This window comes from Hippopotamus amphibius, chromosome X (assembly GCF_030028045.1).
Source record: "Hippopotamus amphibius kiboko isolate mHipAmp2 chromosome X, mHipAmp2.hap2, whole genome shotgun sequence".
NCBI lineage: Eukaryota > Metazoa > Chordata > Mammalia > Artiodactyla > Hippopotamidae > Hippopotamus > Hippopotamus amphibius.
The window spans coordinates 124,302,692-124,324,679 of record NC_080203.1 but is presented as its reverse complement, the minus strand read 5'-3'; the positions used below and the strand labels follow the sequence as shown (position 1 = coordinate 124,324,679).

Genomic DNA, 21,988 nt, shown 5'->3' with positions numbered 1-21,988 from the left:
CATCCCCAGTACATTTTTCTAATTCCTTTCTATGACATAATTACCCACAGATGCAGCTCACGACATAAATTCAGCCTTTGCCAAACAAACTCTCCTTAAAGGAGCTCCTTGCCTTGCCAAATCTGATTCTCTGACTGGCACGACTATCTTCATTTCATATGTAGGACTGAGACCTCAGAGAGAGAACAGCAGAGTGATTCCTGAGTTCAAATGCTGGCACCATCACCTAACAAGCAGTGTGACTTTGGGCCAGCTACTTTTCTCCCAAAGCCTCAATTTCCATCTGTAAAATGGAAACAATTTCACCTACCCTACAAGATTGTTATAAAGACTAAAAAATGATGTACGCAAAATTTTTAGCACTCAGTAACTTCTGGGCAGTTTTCTCTTTTTTTGCAATTCTAATTTTATTAAATGATGTTGCAATCCCAATTTTTGTAATGAAGTAATAATGTTTGGACTAAGAGAATGTGTTATAAAATTTGGTGGTATTCCACATCCCTATGACTTTGCCTGCCCTCTCCACTTCTGCCTGGAATGCCTTATTTTCATTTTGTTATCTTTTACATGAGACCAAGTCTCTGAAGCCTGGCCCAATATCATTAGAGAGTACATCAGAAATTGTTAAAGAGGACTTCCCTGGTGGCGCAGTGGTTAAGAATCCGCCTGCCAATGCAGGGCACATGGGTTCGAGCTCTGGTCCAGGAAGATTCCACATGCCGAGGAGCAACTAAGCCTAAGCACCACAACTACTAAAGCCCACGTGCCTATAGCCCGTGCTCCACAACAAGAGATGCCACCACAATGAGAAGCCCATGCACAGCATCAAAGAGTAGCCCCTGCTCGCCGCAGTTAGAGAAAAGCCCTCGTGCAGCTATGAAGACCCAATGCGGCCAAAAATAAATAAATTTATTTTAAAAGAAATTGTTAAAGAAAACACAAAGCAGAAAATAATGAAAACAATTTCATTAAAGAATATTATTATGTGCCTCATTTTCAGGTTATTTTTAAATTATTCATTGGACTTGTTTTATACCAACAATAGCAGTTTGTGAAAACCTGAGTTGTTTCTCCATAAATGCAGATACTTCACTGAACACATCTGACAGACTTTGAAGCTAAATTACGACTAGAAAACCAAATATGTGAAAAGTGTCTAGGCAATTATATCTGAGATTTCCTTTTGTTCTTTCTCACTTAGCCTTCAATTAGCTGCCATATCCTAAATGTCTGATGTTTCAGAATGCCCAGGATCTTTCCTAGGATTCACCCTGATAGTGGCTTAGCCCTTTAAAGATGCAGGGAGCAGCATACAAAGTTTTATTCAAGGAACAGAAAAGCCAGTCTTTATCCCTTTGCATGCAGTAGGACTTGACTGGGAAGGTTACTGGGAAGGTTTATAGGGCTGTGCATTCAAATCTCCAGGGCAGCTTTGAAAAAAAAAAGTCCTGATACCAAGGCTGCATCCCAGAGCAATCGCTATACAATCGAAGGTAGTTGAATTCAGGCATTAGTATTTTTAAGAACCCCCACCCAACCCCAGCCCAAGGGGATGCCAATGTGGCCCAAATTAAGGTCACACAATGCCCAAACGGTGTTTTAATTGCTTTCTGCTGACCTAACAAATTGCCACTGCTTTTTAAAAAATAAATTACTATTGAAATGCAACAGATATAAAGAAAGGTTCATAAATCTTTAGTGTAAACCTCAGTGAATTATCACAAAGACAATCTATCTGCATAACCACTATAGAGGAGAAAAAAAATTACCAAAAACCCACGTATGTCCTACCCAAATTACTACCCACCTCTCATTGGCAAAGGCATCCAGAATACTGACGTCTAACATCATAGATTAGTTTTCCCTGGTTTTGAACATTATATTAATTGAACCATGATGTATTTTTGTGTGTCTATTCAGCTACTTTCACTTAACACCTGTTTTTCAGACTCATTGATTCATCCATTTTCACTGCTGTACAGAGTTCCATTGAGTAATATACCAAAATATATTTATCCATCTTACTTTTGATGGACACTTAGGTTGTTTTCAAAGGGGTGTTTTTTTTTTGCTGTTATGAATAAGGCTGCTATGAATATACCTGTACATGTCTTTTAATGAACACATGTAAACATATCCGTTGCATATAAACCTAGAAATGAAACTGCTGGGTTGTAGGGTAGAGATAGTTTTAGCTTTAGTAGATATTTCTTAACAATTTCCCGAAGTGGTTTGTACAAATTTAGACTCCCACCAGCACTGTATGAGAGTTCCAGTTGCTCCACATCTTTGCCAACATTTGGTAATATCTGTCTTTCCAAATTAAACCCTTCCTGTGGGAGGAGTCAGTAACATATTTCTTATTTGTAATTTGAATTACTCCAATTACTAATAATAAGCACACTTTGATATATTTATTGAACATTTGGATATCCTCTTTTATGAAGTGCCAGTCCAAGTCTCTTGCTCATTTTTCTGTTGGGTTGCCAGTCTTTTTTGTATTGATTTTAGGCTGGGAATATGAATTCTTGTCAGATACATAGATATAGACATAGATATATCACAAATATTCTCTCATGTGTGGCTTGCTTCATTGCTTTTAAAATAATGCCTTTGATGAACAAGTCCTTAACTTTAATGAAATCCAACCTATCAGTCTTTTTGTTCCTTTCCACATACTATTTCTCTTTCATGTCAAACAGCCTTTTCTTTCTCCACTGTGAAAACGGCCATTTATAAAAAATTTCTGCACATAGTGGTCCTACAGGAGCTTAAAAAATATCAATGCAAAAAAAAATTATTCACATTATTTTAATGTGAAGTCTTGGTAAAGAATAATTACTTACAGATTCATTTTCTCCCTTCTTGGACCAAGTGAGAATTATTTTTTTGTAATTTTCTTTTCCCTTTGTTATAGCCATTTGAATGTTTAGTCTTATTCCCCTTACTAAAATTTGTTTGTTTAGTTTAGCAGGAGGGTTTTTCAGTATTCTTTGATTACCTGAAGTGCTAAGTACATTGTAATAAGAAAACAGATACTCCTCATTTATGAGGAGTAACTGGAGCAGGTAACTTACACAATGTCAACTTAATTCCCTCAAACTCATATAAGGTAACGTAATAGATTGAATTTTTGGCCTCACTTCTTCATGCTCCTGTAGCAGTGCAATACAGTCACACCCTTGCCATGACCTCATAGTTGACAAAATGTATCAATACTTCCTTGATCCTTGACTTTGTAGTCATCTGACTTGCTCTGACCAATGGGGTGTTAACAGATGTGACATAAGCAGTATGAAGTATTCTTTCATGATTGGGCTTGCCCTGCTATGCTTCAGCCTTTTGCCATGAGGAGAAAATTCCTCAGGTAGCCACTGGTCAAATAAGGATGGGAGATGTGTGCAGCAGAACTGTACCCAACCCACAGCTTGGAACCAAGCTCAGCCCAGATCAGCTTATCGAAAGTCTCATTAGCAAGAAATGTTTATTGTATTATGCCACTGGCTTTGAGGTGTTTTGTTACACAGCAAGATCTGACTAATAACAGGTAGGTATTGGAACACATTTTATAAAAGCAGAAATTGAGGTTCCAAGAAAATAACTTGCTTAAAAAAGAAAATAACTTGCTTAAATAATGCAGAAGAGCTTAAAGACATGATTCCAGCTGATGTTCAGTAAACACATAAATACTGAATATAAGTGAATATCAGTCCAATTTAATAAGTCATATATAAAAGCAGCAATGTTCATTTTTCACCCTATCAAGAAAAGGCAAATGTTTCATTTTATCAGAGAAGCAGCTTAACTTCACTTAGCTATTGTGTTGCTATCTATATTTCTATTTAATAAGAGGCTGCTGCTACCAAAAACAGCTTAAGAAAGTGGCTTAGAGTAGTCTGAAAATCATTTTTAGAAATTGTTTTCTTATAGGAGGATTTCTTAGTCTAGATAGGTCTGTGAAATTGGAACTTTTTCAAAGCACATTTATTTCTACGAACTACCACCTGAAATTTATCATGTCCTTCAATTGTGAATTTAGACCACAAACCACAGTAGTAACGGCAGTATATAGGACTATCACAGAGGAGAATCACAGATATTTTTAATTGCACTACTAATATTGCAGACATCTAAAATATCTCAAAATATACAGTCATCCTACCTAGAAAGTATGGTAGTAATTAGAATCACCACTAACTCTTCTTATTGAATGCATTAATAAAGAAGTTCATATATTACTATGTCACACATTTGTTTAATAGGGTTCCTCTATATTGTTTTATGCATTTAAAACATTAGTCTGAGAAGGAGTCCATAGACTTTGCCAGACTATCAAAGGGGTCCATGAAAGGGCCAAGACCTCCTAACTTAAAAGGTCTATCTAGTCTCTTCAGAGAATAGAACACTCTGAACAAAAACTTTATTAGAATTTTGAATGGTGATTGAAACTGCTTTCTTAAAAGTACCTTTGCTTAAGTTCCCAATAATTTCAAACCATCAAAACTCAAATTAATGTGTACTTGAAATTACACCCGAGGAGCAGAGAAACTAATATCAAAGTGGGCAGAGCCACTTCCACTGGACATTCAACAGAACTGAACATGTCTTTGAAATTATAAGATGACATATTTTAAAAGACATTTTCAAGCATTTATTTTACGTGAGGGGTTTTCAACCTCAGCACTATTGATGTTCAGGGCTGGATCATTTTTTAACATGGAGAGCTGTCCTGTGCAATGTCAGATGTTTAATAACTTCCTTGGTCTCTAGCTACTAGATGAATATATCACCACCATCCCACCCCATTCCCACCCCTGCTCCCAGTTGTGACAACCAAAAATGTCTCCAGACATTGTCGAATGTCCCCTTTGGGGCAAAACTGCCCCCCAGTTGAAAACCACTGTTTTACATGATAATTTTCAAGAACATAGTCTATTGAATAAAGTGTCAGCAACTTGAATGCAGTAATTTTCCCGCTATTCATTCAACAGATATTTATTATAGAATCTATTCTGTGCATAGAATTGTACTAAACTCTAGTATTATGCCAGCCTCCAAACAAAGGACAGGATTCATCTCATTTTGCTAAAGAGGACATTTATATCTTAATATCAGACTACGATTTCTTTTTCTCAATGTGGTGAACAGCAGAATGTGCTTAACGCTCACCTTTTTTTTCTCAAAAAGTTACCTACCTGGCTGATAAGGTTCCTCAAAGACAGCAGACGTCCATGAATGGCTGCCTCGTGCACAGGCGACCAATCCGACACAATATCTGTATGGAAAGGTAGGAAAGGGTTACATTCTGCTAACGCACTTCAGACCCAGAGGCTCATCCTTGCCCATCAATAAGAGCCTAACTGGTCTTGCTGGAGGGAGACACTGGAGTGAATCAACCAAAATTCCCATCAGGACTTCCGCATGTCTCCCCTCTACGGATGTTTCTTGAACACAGTTTATTTGAAATGTCTAGCTAGCTAAAACAATAACTACAGCCAGTGTCCAAACCGAGGACAAAGAGGTGGACTGAGATGACAGATTACTGTACTTCCATTTACACGCTAGTTTCAAAGGCAAATGGTCCATTTAGTTAAATGAGAACTTTGCTAATTACCAGCATTAGTGCGTTAAGCTATGGTTGCCAGTCTAGTTTCCAGCGTGAAATACAAACTCTGGCATCTCAGCAAACAGCGCCAGATACTAATAGTAGTAATCATGTCATTACATACACCATTAGGTTTGGAATCAAATCTAAACAAAACCACATCTATGTATGGATTACCTCCTGTCCCAATATCAAGCACAAATCAGAGTTCAGTCTCACCTTGTAACGGGGACGGGATTTACCCCAAAGGCAATGTGCCAATGTGATCAAAAGAAAGCTGTGAATTCAGACCTGCTTGACTTCTCCCGAGCTGGGCAGACCCTGAGCTTCAGTTTCCTTCTCCGTAAAGTCAGGACAGCAATATCCTTACCTATGGCTCAACTCCTATTAGCTACTATTATTATCTTGCCCTAACACTAACCAGAGTCTTGATTATACCGCACAGTCACTGCTATTTAAAATAGCAAATGTATTCTCCAACCATATGGAAAGAATACACTTTCTTAGGAAAGAAGCCTGTAAAACCCATCCCAACACATTAAATGCTTTTCTCTCTAATTGACTGGATGTCAACTGACTGCGGCGTAGACCTGAATTTTTCTCATCTCCAGCTGCATCTGCTTTCTAGAACAAACAAAGGCAGGAAGTCCGAATGTGAGGAGGCTTGCCTGAGCTTGCTGCAGCTCCAGCCCTGCCTGCTTGAGTAAACACACTCCAGGCAAACGAGGCAGGATGGTCCAATACCAGTCATGCCTCGTGAACAAACTGGTGTCTCCTAAAAGCCCAGAAGACCTGAGAACCAGGGTAGTTACTAAAGCCTGGCCACCACCAGCCCATCAAGGAGGAGGCTGGAACACTTTGGACTTAACACGTGTTGGCTGACACAGGCCTGCCACCTGGAGCTGTCGGAGTCCCAGAAAATCTGTCCCTGTGAGCAAGTTATCATCTTTCCAGATGGATTCATGAGGCATTTACTAGAGAAGAGCAAGTTGAATGAGCTCACCTACACGCTGCCCATCCATGGCTTCCCTTCTGGGCTCACCAACGTGCTCGAGGTACCTTCAGTGAAATGGCTTTTCCTAACCTCCAAAACCTTACGCTCAGTAGAAAATTAGTGTCCTCACAGCATTCTCTGAGGGTCCTAATGCTCTCAGGAAAAATATTGCTGCTTCTAAGGCTTAGAGACTACAGTCCAGGCAGCAGCTATGGAAGACTGATCTCCAAATCAGAATTAGAAGGACAACTAATTCTACCCTGTTGGTGCTGAGGCAAAATACCATCTACACAAAATCTTGAGTGAGAAGAGCTGATGAAAACTGAGAAAGGTCTTGAAAATCAGTTGGATCACCATGGGTGTGATGATTAAGCCATTTTTTCTTTCCAAGTACTCAGCTGCTCAGAAATACCGCTGCCACACTCTTCAACCTTTCTGAAAGCTACCTCAGGTAATCAGAGTTGACAGCCAGGCAGGTAATCTGGGTCCTAAATTGGAACTGTTTCAATTTCGTAAAAGTGATGCAATTATCTTATCAAGTGTAGACCAAAATGGGCTTTACTTTCTATGCATTCATCGTGGGAATATGACTCCTTCTATTTAGGGTAAATAAAGAATTATGGACTTCTCCAAGAGACAAAAAAAAAAGACTACCTGAGGTTTCGCAACCCTGCGGTAGGACACAGTATTTATATAGCAGAGACGGTCTGTGTCTTCGAGAAGCACAGGGTGTTGTCCTGGGCCATGTGGTGGTGGAGGGGGGCTACCCATCTATCTACCAGATTTAATGATTTATCATTCACATACGACACGATTCACCTCTTTCAAGTGTACCTCAATTCAATGGTTTTCAGCAGCTTTGACAGAGTTGTACATCCATCATCACAATCAATTTTAGAACATTTTTGTCACTCCAAAAAGAATCCCCTTGCCCATCAGCAGTCACTCCCCCCATTTCCACTTCCCCCAACCCCCCGCAACCACTGATCTACTTTCCATCTCTGTGGAGTGCCTATTCTGGACTTTTCATATAAGTGGACTCATACAATATGTGGTCCTTTGTGGCTGGCTTCTTTCCCTGAGTATAATGTTTCTGGGTTCACCCACACTGCAGTGCACATCAGTATTTCATTCCTTTTTATGGCCAAATATTTGTATAGATAGACCAAAAAGTTCATATACATTTGTGGGGTTTTCACTTCTTGGCTGTTATTAATAACGCTGCTCTGAACATTCGTGTACAAACGTGAGTGGGTAGATGTTTCCAGTTCTCTTGGGTAGACACCCAGGAGTGAATTGCTGTATGATATGGTAACCCAGTGTTTGGCCTTTTGAGAAACTGCCAGACGATTTCCCAAAGCAGCTGTACCACTTTATATTCCCATCAGCAGTATGAGACTTCCTTTCCTAATCTAAAGTCCTTTCGGAATAGGATTTGGCGAATATATCATAGGGTGCCAGCACTCCAGGCCAGAAGAAAACCTTAGGTGCTTCTAAAGCCAAAAGTCATCTCAAATGTATACAAAGACTTGAGCCTCAGCTGGTCTCTGAACACTTGAGTGATTACGTAAAGACTTTAAATTGTGAAAGGTTGACATTTTTCTAGCATTGAGAGCATGGGCTTTATATACAGCTCATTTAGCAAATGCCATAATTTGCAACACGGATTAATCCACACACTCTTTTTTGGCTCTTGAAAATATTGACAAGATGTCCAGGAGCTGTTTCTCCGGGGTTTCCAGAGCCCACATCACAAGCAGGCAATGAGCTACAAGCTCAACACATGAGCAACCAAACCCCAAAGCAGCTTTGCCTGCCTTCCTGCTGACAGCTGGAGGGAGCAGAATAAGCAAGAAAAGGGGACCATTCCCACCAGAACATGGACGCTGCTCACAGGAGGCGGCTATGGATGAAGGCAGAACTCAAGGTCACATCCCCTTTTCCACTGACCCCAATGAAGACTCTGAAACTCAAGGGCCATTATATCTATATAACACGTCATCCAAGCGCTTGGTATATATTAAAGATTCTTCCCCAGTATGCTTTCGGCCAAGATATATTGGTTTTACTGCCAAGAAACAGATGCCAAATGGGGTCACTGGCAATGCCACAGGTCCACTAGTGTAGCTCGTGGTTAACAAGGGGCAGGGAGCTGTCCTAATGAAACGACCCCACAAGTCCTCCAATTAGTGCCATTCAACTTACCTTTCTTTTAAATTGAGTCTCCATCAAACCCTGCAGCACATTAGGAAGGCTGCCATTTCATTTTTATTACAATTTCTGGATTGAATTTTTAATTTTTCAGTATTTCAGAAAAGATTTTAAATGCACTAATTGGTACTTTCTGAAAAGAGCTATTCACGAAGCCCTGAGAGCCTGCAGTGAATGCTGGGAGTGCTATCAATCTATTCCTCCTGGGAAACATTTTGCAAGGTCAAGGGTGGGATGGGGGAGAGGGTGGCTTGCTCTGAGAGGGTGGGAACACTTGCCTTCAGTCTTTGGGACGTGACGGGGGGGCAGCGTTCAGTGGTTTGCACCAACACTGGAGACAATCTGGGTGCTGTGTTTACAGTGATAGTGGGCCTTGGCTGGATTCCAGGACAAATCACAAAAAGAGGAACAGAAACAGAGGCTCATGGTCGCAAACAGACAAATGGAAAAGTCCATTGAGTCAACTCTTGGGCACATCGGTCCTGTCCACTGTGATTCTTTCTCCACTTCCACCACCCAGCCCCTCCTGTCTCTGTCTCTGTCAAGCTGCCTCCCCCTTAGGGACCTCACCCCATCACCCATTCTGTCTGATCAGGCAGGTTTCCCCCAGAAAACCTGCCCCTGCCAAGGTGCCCCAACATCTAAAAATCCACCCTAAGAGTATAAAATGATTTCCTTTCCATGCTTGTTCTTGCCTGTCTTCTGTTTAAATGGGAATACTCCCTACAGGGTGGGCTCAATTTTGTGAGGAAGAAAATCTCCCTACAGGTGTTGAGTCTGCAGGCAAAACTCTGAAGGAGAGACATTAAACACAGGAACGGTGATTACCTGCTCAGTGCAATTACGGGAGATTGTGAGTTTATCCTTCGATGTATTTTCCAAAGTTTCTTGAGTAGGTGTGAATTAGTTTCCTAGGGCTGCCATAACAAAGTACCACAGTTTGGGCGGCTGAAAACAGTAGAAATTCATTGTCTGAGAGTTCTGAAGGCTAGAAGTCTGAAATGATAGTGTCGTCAGGGCCAGGCTCTCTCCAAAGACCTCTAGGGACGAATCCTTCCTTGCCTCTTCTAGCTTCTGATGGTGGGTGTCTATCTTTGGTGTTTCCTGGCTTATCAGGTGCATCTTTCCAATCCCTGCCTCTGTAGTCATGTGGCTTTCTCCCTGTGTGCCTCCTCTCCTCTTCTTATGAGGACCTGTCATTGGATTAAGGGCCACTCCTACTCCACTAGGACCTCATCTTAACTAATTACACTGCAGTGACTATTTCCAATCAGGTCACATTCTGAGGTACCAGGGGTTAGGACTTCGGCCTATCTTTTGGGGGAACACAATTCAATCCATAACAAGGTATTTTCAGGAAAAAAAAAAAAAGACATTCTTTTCCCGCTCCTGGGGCAGAATTCGAGAATTAAATCTCTTTTATAAAGAACTGGTCGCCATCATCATATCCTTTCCTCCCTTCCTCCCGAGAAGCAGGCAAAGAAAAGCCTGCAAGTGCAGCTGGGAGCCGCAAAGTTCCCCAAGACCAACCACACCTGGGCCCTGGCTTGCCCTCTGCCCTGGTCCTGCGCCAGAGGATACGCTTCACCTGAGTTGAGTTCCTCCTCAGGGCCATTCGGAAACAACATCCTGAGTGTTTCACATTCCACACTTCACCAGGGGCGAGGCTTCCGAAGCATAAACAAATGCAATCCAGCTATCAGTGAGGTTCTGCCCAAGGGGCAGGACAGACACACAGTAGGCAGAGAGAACCTCCACTTGGGTAGGGAGGAGGAGAAAGCCTGGGAAGGCTCCATGGGGGCAGTGGCTCAGCTGGGTGGCAGGATGCAGGAGTCTGTGGGTCAGATGTAGAGAAGGAGGAGTTGGGAGAGCAGAGGGGTCCTGGCACCTACCCTTGTGATTTCTGCTTCTTGGTAAACCTCTCTTCCTTTAGTCCCTGTGAAATGACAGTACCCGAGTCATTTCACTGGGACTAAAGCATCTTCCTGCTTCTCTGTCCAATTTACTGGTCCTATGTCCTCAACTGGAGACCTGTCCCAGGGCTCCATCCTTGGCTCTTGGCAATCGGCCATCGGACAATGTCTTCTCCAGGATTTCAGCCCAGCCCCTCTGCAGAACGGCCTGAGGTCTGATTCCTGACCCGTATTCATTGCCCAGCCTCTGTCCCGCGCCGTCAGGCTGTGCCCTGGGCACTGGCATTGGCACCTTCATGTTCAAAACAGAAGTCCTTCCCCTCCCTACCTCGCTCTGCTCCCAAGCCAGCTCCCCTTCCCAACTTCTCTCTTGTCTAGTCCTCTGATCTGACATTAACTTAGGCTCTGAAAACTGCAGCTTCTCTCCTTTAGCCACAATATTTAATCAAGCAACATAGCTTGATTCCTCTTTCCTTTGAAATTATCACCCATATTTTCCCTTTCTCTGTCATTTCTGAAGCTTGATTCAGGTGTCAGCTTCATGCAGTGGTTCTCAAAGTGTGGTCCCCAACCAGCAGCATCAGCATCACCTGGGAGCTTGTTATAACTACAGATTCCCAGGCTTCACCCCAGACCTAGCATCAGAAGTGGTGGGGCCCAGCCATCTGCATTTTAACAATCCATCCAGGTGATGCTGATGCACATGAGTTTGAGAAGCAGTGGATTGGTGCAAGAATTTCTCATAAATCCTCCACAATCCATCCTGACTGTGGTTACCAGATTAACTACTTACGGTCTTCATTATGGCCAAGTCTCCACTCTAGAACCATCAATGGCTCCCAATTTCCTGGCTCATGAAGGCTAAGCTCCTCCACGTAGCTTCTTAAGCTTCATTTTCAGGTTCCAGCTCTCCAAACTCGTTCTCACTAGACTGGCTAAGACACTGCACGCCGGCTGTGACAGTCTGCTGTATATGGGGTTAGCCAAAATGCTTGTTCGGGTTTTTCCATAAGATCGTATGGAAAAACCCGAACGAGCTTTTGGGCCAACCCAATACATGCCTGCCCTCCCCCACCCACCCATCCAGCCCCAACCAGGGTTGGATTAGGACATTAGGACCTTTAGAAACCCTAAACAGTGAAAAGTGGCTGGCGCCCCTCTCTCAGATGGAAATAAAAATAAACATAAAACTACTCAGCAGTAAAATACTTATGCAGACGTCAACCACATTACTGATTCTTCCCCATATTGATCGGTTTGCTGCTTTAAAAATGTATTTATCAAATCCATTTTTAAAAGTTATTTTTGGTGCCACTCTGCCTTCTACTGCTCCAACTTCATGCTCAATATCTCTAATTAAACCAAGTCTGCCTTTGCAGATCCAAATCCTACTTGCTGTTGAGGGCTCCACTCACTTTACGAGCCACAGTGGGTAAACGAATGAATAAATGAGCACTCTTGTCTGCTCCACGAGCCAGGGGGAAGGCATTTTGTATTTCATTTCTTCTGTCTTTTCCCCCTCAGCACCTAAACAGTAAGAGAGTAATAAGTCCCAGCTGACCGCAGGGGCCCTGCTTTTTGTCCCTTTGACTGACAAGTGTTGTGGGCAGCCTCCCAGGGAGCTGAATAAATCATCTCTCCTCTAATGCCTACACCCATTTTTCAGGATCCCTTCAGTCAGCAGGTACCTGCTGAAAGCTCACAGGAAATGACAGTTTCCCGGAGGCGTAAGGCTCATAGACATTAGCAAAGACCCCACGAGACAGGTGAGAATCATACCTGTAAGACACTATTCCAAAAAAAATTTCTTTTAAAGGTTCCTTTTAAAGTGAATCAATCAGTGCTCAATGTTTGAACATCATTTATAAACCCAGCCCCACCCAAATGCCAAATATCTAAGACCTTTTAGTAAATATTTTAGCAGTAAAGATGTTCCTATTTAGAAGTAACTTTCAAACCTCCAGTGTAAGTGATACATTTGACCCACAAAGAATAGTTTGGAGGTAAAGTTTTTCCTGGAGAATAAACTGTGGTATGGTCCACAGGACCCTGCAGAGAGAGGTGTACACATTTTTGAACAACCGTGTGGAAGACAGATATCAGCAAGCCGGAGACATCTGTCCAGTAACTGCCCCGTGGCCACATCTCAGCTGGATCCACTGAAATAGCCCCACCCTTTTCTCTCCTCTCTCCTAAGCATGTTAACCGACCTCCCCAGCAGGCTGACTCCACAGCCCCTAGACTCACCCCCCATCAATGGGTTGGAAAGGAGCCTGATGTCCGGAGAGTCGCCCGCCCTCGGGGGCTTGCTGCCCCCGGGTTCGCCATCCATGGTGCTCTCCTGGGCCGGGCAAGCTCCGCGCTCCACTTCAGTTGTTCAGGAAAGTCCAAATTCCATGCTCCCCTGGCTCCTGGGAAATTCCAGGGCTGTGACTGGCTGAACGGCACCGTCCTGGTCAGATGGCAGAGAACAGAACAGGCAGGGTAATCTGAGTACTACCTGTGGTCAGACAGACACGCGCACACACACGGGGGGGGCGCGCGCGCGCGCACACACACACACACACTCCACCTAACTGGCTGGAGGCTGCCCAAAGCCTACAACAGCCCCCCAGCCCCAAGTCTGCAAAGTTGCTGATGTCACGTCCTTTCCAAAACTGAGACCAATCAGTGAGGAAGCCTTGAGGTTTATCAGGAAGGAAACTCACAGTTTGTAACTTTGGGAGAGCCCAGGGAATGGGGGGCGGAGTGGGGGAGGAAACCGCTGGCCTGCTGCACCGGTGTTCCCCCTGCTGGGATCCGTTTGCTGTTTGGGGGTTTCTTGTTGTTGAGACAGGCCCCAGAACCCAGGAGCTGAGAAAGCTGGTTTTGCTGCAGCCCTGCTGAACTGCTTGCACAGCAACTTACACAGCACGCCCTGGCCATCTGCACATGTGGTTTCAATTTTTCTGGGAGTTTCTTATGGGAAAATGTGTCTATATGTTACAAAAATGCAGGTTTGGAATGAACTTCTATTTTCTTCCTTCTGACTGCACTAAATGTCCAGCTCACCCTCCTCCATACATTATATTTTAACTTCTAAATAAATAATTCAAGGTTGCTATTGCAAAAAATGGATTGCTGGGTGGCAGGGGGGCCTGGAGGAGAGCTGCTATCTTTCAATGATTAGTTATAAAAAGTTTTACTTTGTGAAGGTTTCGCCTATTTGCCTTTACAAAACATTTGGGGTTTTGTCCACCTCCTTTCAGATAAATCCAGTTTCCCAACACCCCTGGGTGCTGGTTCAGGCTGATGGCCACTCCTGGACTTCCGGACTACCCCCCTCCCCCCGCCCCGGCCCTATACACACACACCCTGCTCCTGTCTTCCAAGTGGAAAGGGATTTTCTTCCCCATTCAGAAAGGCTCTGAGTTACTCTCAAGCATAGTCTGGCTGTGAAATAATTACAGATTATTTTTAACACCAAAGATACAGCCTTACTGTTTCAGATTTATGGAGCCTCAGTTGACCCACGTGGTAGCCGCTGTTTACAGTCTGAGGAATGTCCTTCATGTTTTAAAATGTCCGTGCATACATGTGGATACACATTTATTCCTTTACATTTTCCACATAGCTGTAATTATACTATCATATATGCTTTTTACACTTATTTTGTCTTGGAGATCTTCCCATTTCAGCAGAATAGCTGTCCCTTTCTTTATTCACTACTGCATAGCATCCCATAAATACTTCATGCCAAAAGTATTTCATTAGTCCCCTAATGATGGAGGCAGAACATTCCCATTTTCTTTTACTACTGCGAAAATACTGCAGTCCATATTTTTCTACATATGGCTTCGTGAACATATTGAAACGAAGTCCCTCTAAAACTCAGTTCTTCTGCCAAGTTTCTGATTAACCTCTCTATCCAAAATTTTATTCCCTTTCTTGTCCTGAACCTGTTCCCCTCAAGATTGAGAACTATCAAAGAAAAGGGGGAATTGAAGCCACACACAAGCCCCTGTATCCCTGCCCTTTGAAGTAAAAGACTTTTGCTTTAGTCTCCCAGGCCTCCCCTGAGTTCAAAAGGCTATCTCAAGAGTTACTATAATTAGGAAATGTGAAGACATAGAAACAAAAAATAGCTGTTGGGCCGGGAAACTGGTAACAATCTAGACTATAAATCAGCCACCTTGCAGAATCACCAAACTCCCAGTTCCCTGAAAGATATAGATAAAGGTCGACACACATGCCTAAGTTGTTTTCACAGGAAGCAGACCCCCACCAGATGAAAACTGCTGACCGCAAGCATGCCTACCCTAGATTGGTCAAAATCCAAAGGTTGTTGATGCTTGAAACTTCATCTTGATGCCAAGCAATCTGAGAATTGTGCACAAGCTCATCATGCAACCAGCAGCCCCCTCCCTCACAGTGTCTTTAAAACCCCTCCTCTGAAGGCCATTGGAGAGTTTGCATCATTTGAGCATGAGCTGCCCATTCTCCTTGCTTGGTGCCCTGCAATAAATGCTATATTTTCCTTCACCACAACCCAGCGTCAGTAGATTGGCTTTACTGCACAGGCCGGTGGAGCCAAATTTGTCTCAGTAACAATATACAAATATTTCTGGAGGCAAGATTCCTAATAGTGGACATGCTGGGTCCAAGTTGTGCTCATGTGATCATTTCTATGGAAGTAAAGACACACACAAGAGTGGGTACAAGTGAAATGAGAATCCTGAATGAGATCAATGGATGGTCTCAATGTCTATTTCCTGGTTGTGATACTGTACTACAGTTTTGCACAAGGTTATCATTGGCGGAAACTGGGCAAAGCTATGGGAGATCTTTCTGTATTATTTCTTGCAACTGCATGTGAATCTACAATTATTAATTAAGCTGTTCACTTAAAATTGAAACACTGCCATCTTGCCCTCTGGCTCTATTTGCAGAATTAACCGAGAAGGTCATAAGCATATACGTTGTTCACTACTGCATCAGGAAAGATTCGAAGAATGATGAAACTTGTATTTGGCAGAGAGGGAGAAATTTACTCCCAATTTAGACTGGCTGACAAGAAGTTAAACAGACAGGCATAGTGGGAAAGCTGGATAACATTGCCATTCTTTCTGAGCAAAATCTTCATAGTAGAGCTTCTTTATTTACTTTTCATTAAATTCCAAGAAGATAAGGTTTTTCCATATTCAAATTTAACTTGATCGTCCAAAATGACAATAAAGAAGATTTCCGTGGTGTTGCCTTAGTATCTGGGAGGGAATTCATCACCATTTTATCTTCTCATTATATTTATAATGTTGACCACCACCTGTGGATGTTGGCGAATGAGAACTGAATTTTTTTTTTTTACCTGTTTAACAGTTCTAGTCAGGAATTGGAAAACCATTACAAGGGAAGTTCATGCATTTTTAAGGATCTACATTAGGATAAAGCTAAATTACATGTATATGAGCTGTGATTATAGAGAAATAGGTTGGCTTACAAAAAGCCACAAGAGCAGAACAATCTTACCAGCTTCTAGTCAGTCTTTGTGTGTGTCTGCATGTTCCGGAAACTTGGCCCAGGTTAGGTAAGTAAAAGAATTATGGCCTGTAGCAGCAGTAAGGCCATAATCATTCTTTATCAAGTGCAGACTTAACACTAGCCACTGCCTCTGCCCCACCCCTCACTTAGATGTCCGTGGCTGACATCACTCATGCGTTATGAGACTTTTCTCCCGAGGCCTTCGGGAGCCTTAAAAGTCACCTCCAATCCGTCAAAGTTGGCCCAGGAGCTGAAACCTCTTGTCATTCCAGCTAGCAATTTTTCTAACACAAAAACCTTTAAAAACCTAAAAGGTGCACATCTCCTCTGGTCATTTGGAATGATCTGCTTTTCCTGCAAAAATCCTCTCTGTTTTCACTATGCTTGCCTAACTGGCTCTGCACGCTGAGCTGGCTGATATTGTTACTTTAGAAAGCTGTCACTCATTCTTACTCCATCGACCAGCACAGGAAGATTCAAACAAGGAAGTGTTTTTTAAAAAATCTGGCATAATGCAGTATTCTTGAGGAAACAATCAGGCAAATCAAAATTGAGAGAGAGTCTCCATAACAATGGGGCTGAACTCTTCAAAAATGCTGCTGGGGTGGCGTAAAAGACAAAAGCGGTGGGGGTGGCTTTCTACAGGAAAGGAGAATGGAGAGACTTGATCATTAAATGCGGTGATCCTTGATTGGATCCTGATTGGGGAGGACAAGATATAAAAGACATCAATGCCACAACCACGGAAATTTAAATACAGACATATCAGATACTCATAGTGCATCAATGTCAAACTTCCTGCATGTGATCACTGCATCGCCCACGGTTATGTCCAAGAAGCTGTGTTCTTAGGAGATGCTCACTGAAGAGGTCAGTGTGGAGCCACAGGAGTGTGACACAGAGGGGAGAAATGCGTGCTGCTGTGTACACAGTTAGCACCAAATAGAAAAAGTTAACCCAAGCTCTACAGTCAAATTGCTTGAGTATATATAAAACCCACGTTGCCCACTCTTTGCAAGCCATTGTCATTCCTCAAAAACCCAGCAGCCACATGTCCCAGGACCTTGGGCTGATTGGGAACACGGTTCTCATTGCACAATTATGCAGGGCTGTAAAACAAACCACAGCCTGTCTTTATTAACATTTTTGATATTTTGGTCATCAGGGGCTTTTTTTACCCTGAACATTTGAATTTTTTAATATTGCACTAAAATTTTTCTCCTGATGACTGCGTTTTTCAGTGCCCCCTTAAATTTTTGCCTCACTTGCCTCCTCCTCATCCTAGCCCTGGTGAAGGATCACAACATCCACAGTTTACTCACAAACAGTTCATTTAAAAACATATGTGTAGGACTGCCTGGGTGGTGCAGTGGTTAAGAACCCGCCTGCCAATGCAGAGCACGTGGGTTCCAGCCCTGATCTGGGAAGATCCCACATGCCATGGAGCAACTAAGCCCGTGCGCCACAACTACTGAGCCTGCGCTCTGGAGCCTGGGAGCCACAGCTACTGAGCCTGTGTGCTGAAACTACTGAAGCCCACATGCCTAGAGCCCGTGCTCCACAACAAGAGAAGCCACTGCAATGAGAAGCCCATGCACCGCAATGAAGAGTAGCCCCTGCTCGCCACAACTAGAGAAAAGCCCGCGTGCAGCAACGAAGACCCAAAGCAGCCAAATAAATAAATTAAAATGAAAAAAATGTGTATAGGTATTCACTATATATGGGCTTACTTATATATGTGTATAGTATATAGTTGTGTGTATACACATGCATACATATATGTATATTTACATATGCATACATAATGTACATACAAACATAGAAAGACATAAGCAAGTGTGGCAAAATCCCATCGACTGATGAACTGAAGTGATGAATGTGGATGTACAAATAGTCACTGTATTTTTTTTTTAAGAAGTTTTATTGAGATACAGTTAACAGACAATAAACTGCATATATTTAGAGTGTACTATTTGGTATCCCAATCTCCCAATTCATTCCCCCCCAACCCTCCCTGCTTTCCCCACTTGGTGTCCATATGTTTGTTCTCTACATCTGTGTCTCTATTTCTGCCTTGCAAACCGGTTGATTTGTACCATTTTTCTATATTCCATATATATGTGTTAATATACGATATTTGTTTTTCTCTTTCTCACTTCACTCTGTATGACAGTCTCTAGGTCCATCCATGTCTCTACAAATGTCCCAGTTTCCTTGCTTTTTACAGCTGAGTAATATTCCATTGTATATATGTACCACATCTGTTGATGGACATTTAGGTTGCTTCCATGTCCTGGTTATTGTAAATTCACTGTATTATTCTTACAATTTTTCTTTAAGCTGAAAGATTTTCAAGCTATGACAATGGCAGGGAATAAATTAATAAATGAAAATAAAAACCTAGTATACATTTTTTTAATAGGTTAAACTCTTGTTAAAAAATGAAGCTGCTATTGTGAATGTGATCCGGGTCTTCGTTCTGGTACACACTCTGCTAAAGGAAGGAGATGATGTATTTCTCATGCAAATGTCCATGCAGGAGCGGCCCCTGGCAAGGATTTGTGATGGGAGGAAACGCGAGGTCCTCTCAGAGAGCACACTTCCCTGACAACGATTCATCCCTCACCACGACAGCTTCAGGCAATGTCTCTAAAGTGTCAGCTGTTCTCTTTGTGTTAAGTGCATAAAATCATCTCAGCAATGAGCATTGTTACTGAAAAAAGAATTATCTGTAAACCTCAGGTTTGTTTGACATGCCAATATTAGAAATATCAGGGAGGAGGATTACTTTGGGAGAAACAGTTCCTTAATAAAATATGAACAAAAACTTAGAGATGTTGAATGACATACCCAAACTTTTAAATAATTTATGGGCTTTTCAAAGAGTTCAGGTTTACATCTTCAAGTGACACAGGCAAGCTTATTTTTTTTTTAAATAATGGGTCAAGACAGATGATGGATATAGTCAGATAAATGATGGATGGACAGATAGATGATAGACACATGGTATATAGATAGATATATTAGATGTCTATATGTAGAGACAGATGGTATATGAATAGATAATATGTGGTATTTGGTTATGAAAATACTTTTCCCTTAAAATGATTCATTATGTATATATTTTAAATTATTTTATACTATTATTTTAAATACTTTTCTTAATCAGTAAATAATCACTCTGAACATCTAAGAAATACTTCAATTTTAAAAGATTTATAAAAAATGAAGTTCACACTAGTATTATTTATAATAGCAAGAAATCAGAAATAATCTAAGTAGCCAACAATATGGAAATAGCTAAGAAATATGATACAACAATGTTAAAGGATAGTTTCAAAGGGTTTGAAACTTAGAAAATCATTACAACATAGTTTGTGGGGAAAAGGAATCAAAAATTAGTTTTATAGCAAAAATAAACAAATGAGACCTAGTCAAACTTATATAAGCTTTTGCACAGCAAAGGAACCCATAAACAAAATGAAAAGAAAACCTACAGACTGGGAGAAAATATTTGCAAACGATGCAACCAACGAGCACTTAACTTCCAAAATATACAAACAGCTCATACAACTCAATAACAACAACAAAAAACCAATCAAAAAATGGGCAGAAGACCTAAAGAGAGGTTTCTCCAAAGAAGGCATACAGATGGCCAATAGGCACAGGAAAAGATGCTCAACATTGCTAATTGTTAGAGAGATGCAAATCAAAACTACAATGAGGTACCACCTCATACCAGTCAGAATGGCTATCATTAAAAAGTCTACAAATAACAAATGTTGGAGGGGTTGTGGAGAAAAGGGAAACCCCCTACACCATTGGTGGGAATGTAAATTGGGCAGCCACTATGGAGAACAGTACGGAGGTTCCTTACAAAACTAAAAATAGAGTTGTCATATGATCCAGCAATCCCATTCCTAGGCATATATCTGGAGAAAACTCTAATTTGAAAAGGCACATGCACCCCAATGTTCATAGCAGCAGTATTTACAATAGCCAAGACATGGAAGCAACCTACATGGCCATTGACAGATGAGTAGATGAAGATGTAGTTTATATACACAATTGAATATTCTTCAGCCATAAAAATGAATGAAATAATGCTATTTGCAGCAACATGGAAGGACCTAGAGATTATCATACTAAGTCAAAGACAAATACCATATGATATCACTTATATGTGGAATCTAAAACACGACACAAATGAACTTACAAAACAGAAACATATTCACAGATATAGAAAACAAACTTATGGTTACCAAAGAGGAAAGGGGGTGGGGGGTGGATAAAGTAGGAGCTTGGGATTAGCAGATACAAACTACTATATATAAAATAGATAAACAAGGACCCACTGTATAGCACAGGGAACTATATTCAATATACTGTAATAAACCATAATGGAAAAGAATATGGAAAACAATAGGTGTGTGTGTGTATATATATATATATATATATATATATATATAACTGGATCACTTTGCTGTACACCAGAAACTAACACAACATTGTAAATCAACTATACTTCAATTAAAAAAATACTTTTATAATAGGATTACTACATTAAATCAGGCAAACAAAGAACAAAAAAAGCCACCATGATGTACTGAAAATATGCTGTAAAAAGTCACTAAAACCTTAATAGTAAAAATTAAATAATAAATATTAGCTACACACATGAATAGTTCTTTTAAAATTCAGTTACCTTATCTAAAACAGTGGCTTTCACCATCACTCTTTACCCCAATCTGCTTTTTCTTATCATTTCCTGACATGATGACATGTGTAAGCTTATTCCCTGCTGCCACTAACACATAAGCTTTTTGAGGGCAAGGACCTCACCTTTTTCACAGCCTGAAACTGTGTCTGGCACATAATAGATGCTGAGTAAAAATGTGTTGGACAAATGACTTGAGAAGTTACCCTAGAGCACTTCAAACATGATTGAAATTGTAAGAAATCACACCACTTTGGGCATAAAACATTTCACATCCTGTGAAAAAATGAAATAATCTATATTAGTGTTCAGAACCCCCAAAAGCAAGCAATATAATCTCACATAAACTAGATGATTCACCTGAGGGTCTAATTCTAGCTTGATGGAATGGAGGGCTCAAAGGGAATTTAAAGACTCCCGTGTCCAATCATAAATCGTAAAACATCACAACAACCCCAAGATGCAGGGATCTGGAGTTGTTCCGCATCCATTCTGGATCCAGAAGGATCTGTTCTAGTGAGTGATCTCCTGGGATTCAGTTCAGGAGTAGAGTGCCCCCCTACACACACACACACACACACACACACACACACCCCCACACCCACACCCACACACCCCTACCAGAGTTGGAAGGTCCATAAAAACGATTCTTGAAATCCATGGTGCGAAGTTTCAGAAAGTGGATGCAACAGCAGGATTCTCAAGTTCCTTGTGACCACAGACACACTGAACATCCAAGGACATCCTGGGGCTTAACACAGACTTCAGACATTCAGTAAGATAGAGGGGGACCAAAAAGTGCACTCTGGAGAACATTTTGAAGATGGAAAGCCTCCATTTCCTGCGTACCCTATGGTATGTATTTTAATTTATCAGTGTTTTCCTTTAAAGTTTCTGCCTTAGATGTTATGCTGAGAAAAGAGCTTCCCTTTCGTGTACATTCATGAACAGTTTATTCTGGTATTTTATACCATCATTTAAAATGTTTTAACATTTTTCAAAAACCAAGATGTGTTTTTAGATTATGATGT

The 21,988-nt window shown here is 41.5% G+C and overlaps 1 protein-coding gene across 3 annotated transcripts in view; it reads right to left on the bottom strand.

Annotated features, from left to right (window-relative positions):
- Positions 1 to 13,601, bottom strand: part of ASB9 (ankyrin repeat and SOCS box containing 9) — a 29,988-nt gene extending 16,387 nt beyond the window's left edge. For all 3 annotated transcript variants that reach the window (XM_057718249.1, XM_057718251.1, XM_057718250.1), the window contains exons 1-3: positions 13,432 to 13,601; positions 12,971 to 13,175; positions 5,196 to 5,275 (exon numbers count right to left, since the gene is read on the bottom strand). In XM_057718249.1, coding sequence (XP_057574232.1) covers positions 5,196 to 5,275; positions 12,971 to 13,055 — 165 coding nt within the window. In that variant the 5' untranslated portion in view covers positions 13,056 to 13,175; positions 13,432 to 13,601. The remainder of the gene's footprint in view (positions 1 to 5,195; positions 5,276 to 12,970; positions 13,176 to 13,431) is intronic.
- Between the last annotated feature and the right edge of the window lie 8,387 nt (positions 13,602 to 21,988).